Source organism: Chroicocephalus ridibundus, chromosome 6, assembly GCF_963924245.1.
Source record: "Chroicocephalus ridibundus chromosome 6, bChrRid1.1, whole genome shotgun sequence".
Lineage (NCBI taxonomy): Eukaryota > Metazoa > Chordata > Aves > Charadriiformes > Laridae > Chroicocephalus > Chroicocephalus ridibundus.
This window is the reverse complement of record NC_086289.1, coordinates 30,401,318-30,404,168: the sequence shown is the minus strand read 5'-3', so window position 1 is coordinate 30,404,168 and position 2,851 is coordinate 30,401,318. Positions and strand designations below refer to the sequence as shown.

General features: G+C 59.9%; 1 protein-coding gene across 1 annotated transcript; it reads right to left on the bottom strand.

Annotated features, from left to right (window-relative positions):
• Positions 1 to 305: 305 nt before the first annotated feature.
• SLC18A3 (solute carrier family 18 member A3) lies at positions 306 to 2,538 on the bottom strand. Its single transcript, XM_063338875.1, has one exon. It carries the CDS (start codon positions 2,536 to 2,538, stop codon positions 946 to 948), a length of 1,593 nt encoding a protein of 530 aa, XP_063194945.1. The 3' UTR covers positions 306 to 945.
• Between the last annotated feature and the right edge of the window lie 313 nt (positions 2,539 to 2,851).

The window sequence follows — 2,851 nt, the reverse complement described above, 5'->3', positions numbered from 1 at the left end:
AAATTAACGATTGTGAGAATTAAAATTAAATTAGCGTGAGAATACAAGGAGTTGGTTTTAGGCGATCGATAGCATGTTTGCAGTGCGATGTTGTTTGCTTGGACCCGTTAACATATGTTTTAAAGAATGAATGAGAACATTTTGTACCGGGCTTTTCTCCTGGGCAATTTTGGTAACCGATGAGGTTTCTGTTACAAGGAATTGTTACCGTAGGGGTTACACTGAGCACAACCATCTTCCCTCCCTCAAGCAGCCCTCAACAATGAAACAAAGACAATCGATCCCCTTCAATTCCATTTATTCAGATCGTATTATTCTTGTAGTTTGGACTTCAACATAATACAGCATATTGCACTTACCAGAGAGCAGCACAAGAGAGAGAAAAAAAAGTACAATACTTCAATTTATTCCCAAGGAAGAGTAAGACGTAATAGTTGTTGCTCTTCTTAAATATATGAAACCAACTGAAAATCTAAGTATATGTACACAAGATTTACTAAGTCCCTGAATATGCCATTCAAAATTTTACACAGACTTTTTTGCTTTTATTTTTTACAGAGATATACAGTATGTCACACATAGTTTCAGCTTGAGAAAACTTTGCACAATTATACCCCACCTGTGAGGCTGTTGGGTTTTTTGTTTTGTTTTGTTGCTGGCGCTTTTTTTTGGAAGGATCCCACCCAGACTTATGCCAATGATTATTCAGATAACTTTCTTTAGGATTGTCCCCTCTATTTCCCACCTCCACCTTGACAGAATGCTGAAGGAAATACTGATTAAAAATAAGTCTAGAAGAAGAAAGCCATTACATCATGACAAAGGTTAAACTGTATATATTGCACGTTGGTACAGAAACATAATGCAATAACGCTTTCATCCCCCCCCTTTTCATTTCTCCCACATGCCCCTCCTTGCTCCTGGGGCTGGGATGTGTGGGGGAACCTAACTGTACTCATAGTCTGATGAGTCCTCCTCGGACACCCCTGTCAGGTCTCTGCGGTAGGAGTCCATGCTGTTCTCCTCCATCTCACCCACTGGCCGGAGGCTTTTCCCCATGCCTTTGCACTCCTCCATTTTGATGGTGTCATAGAGTCCCTTAGGTCCTTCTTCAAGGAGGATGTTCCTCTCCGAGTGAGAGGGTTTCATCTGGCAGACGTTTTTGAGGAAGAGGAGGACAGGGGCGTAAAGCACATTGGCGAGCCCCATGCCCAGGTTGAGCTGTGCGAAGCCCATGGTGTGCACAATCTGGCCGGCCACGATGGGCCCCAGGGCATACGCCACAGAGTAGGAGATGTCTGCAATGGCATAGACACTGCCATAGACAGAGACGTGGCGCACGTCCACCAGGAAGGCCAGGGTGGGCAGCAGGGCCGTGTCCACCAGGGCGATGCCAAAGCAGATGCCGCAGAGGGGAATGATGACCTGCCCAAAATTCCTGCAGGCTGGTACCAGGCAGGAGCTGGCGCCAATGATGGCCATGCCCAGGGCCCCATAAAACCACTGGAGGTGGGGGTACGCGGCAGCCAGCCGGACGGTGACGTAGACACCCAGCACGTGGGGGAAGAAGGCGGGGAGCCAGGTGAGGCCCACCTCCCACTCGCTGGCCCCCATGGAGTCCTTCATCCAGTTGGCGATGGTGGGCTCCAGGAAGGCCAGGGGGATGTTGCAGGTGGCCAGGGCCCCCGCCACCACGGCGATGTAAGGGTCGATCATGAGGCGGTGAATGGGGGTGCCGACGGGCATGTTGGCCCGCGCCCCGGTGGCGCAGGGAGGCGCCAGGGCCAGCAGCAGCAGCCCGTCGAGGAGGCAGACGCAGGCCAGCACCAGGAAGGGCACCCTCTTGCCGGCGAACTCGTAGAGGACGCCGCCGAAGGGGGGGGCGGCCAGGCTGCCGAAGGAGATGCAGGCCAGCGCCGTGCCCAGGGCGCGGCTCCGCGCCGGCTCCTCGGCGTAGCGGTCGGCGATGAGGGCGATGCCGGCCGTGTCGGCGAAGGCCGAGCCCAGCCCCTGCAGGCTGCGCGCAGCGAAGAGCGTCGCGTAGTTCTCTGCGAAGGCGAAGGTGGAGGTGGAGAGGAACATGACGGCTAGCCCGGCCAGCAGCGGCACCTCGTAGCCCACGCGGTCGATGAGAGTGCCGCTGAGCGGGTTCACCAGCAGCTGCAGTATAGCCTTGGAGGCGAACAGCACCCCGATCTGCACGTCCTCATTGCCCCCCGCCGCCGGCGGGTACCGCGCCGGCAGGAGACTCCGGTTGCCGCCGCCGCTGCCGCTCTCGTTGCCCCCCGCGGGCGCGGACGGGCCGGCGGCGCTCCCCCCGCCGCGCATGGCCGCGATGTAGTCGGGGATGATGGGCACGATGACCATGTAGAGCATGTTGTCCAGCAGGAGCGCCACGCACACCACCAGCAGCAGCAGCCGCCGCTGCCGCCGCGCCTCCCCCATGGCGGTGCCCAGCCGCCGCCGCCGCTCGCCCACCGCCTCCGAGAGCCGCGCCACGGCGGCCCGCGCCCGACCCGCGCCCTCCGCCTCCGCCATCGTCCTCAGCGCCGCCGCCGCCCCGCCGCCGCCGCCCGCATGGGGCACGGCGGGGGCGGCCCCGCCGCCGCCGCCGCCCGAGCCGCCGCTCACCTCCCGGCGGCCGCCGCCAGCCCGCGCCGCCACTGCCAGGCGGCTCCGAGGGGCCGGCCCTCCATCACCACACTAATAAGCGCCGCGCACGGAAACCCCACCCGCCCCCGCCACCGCGCCGGCCCCGCGCCCCCCCGTAGCCCGCCCGGCCCGGCCCCGCCGCCCGCCCTCCGCGCCCCGCCCCGCTCCGCTCCGCTATACCGCGCCGGCGGCGACAGGT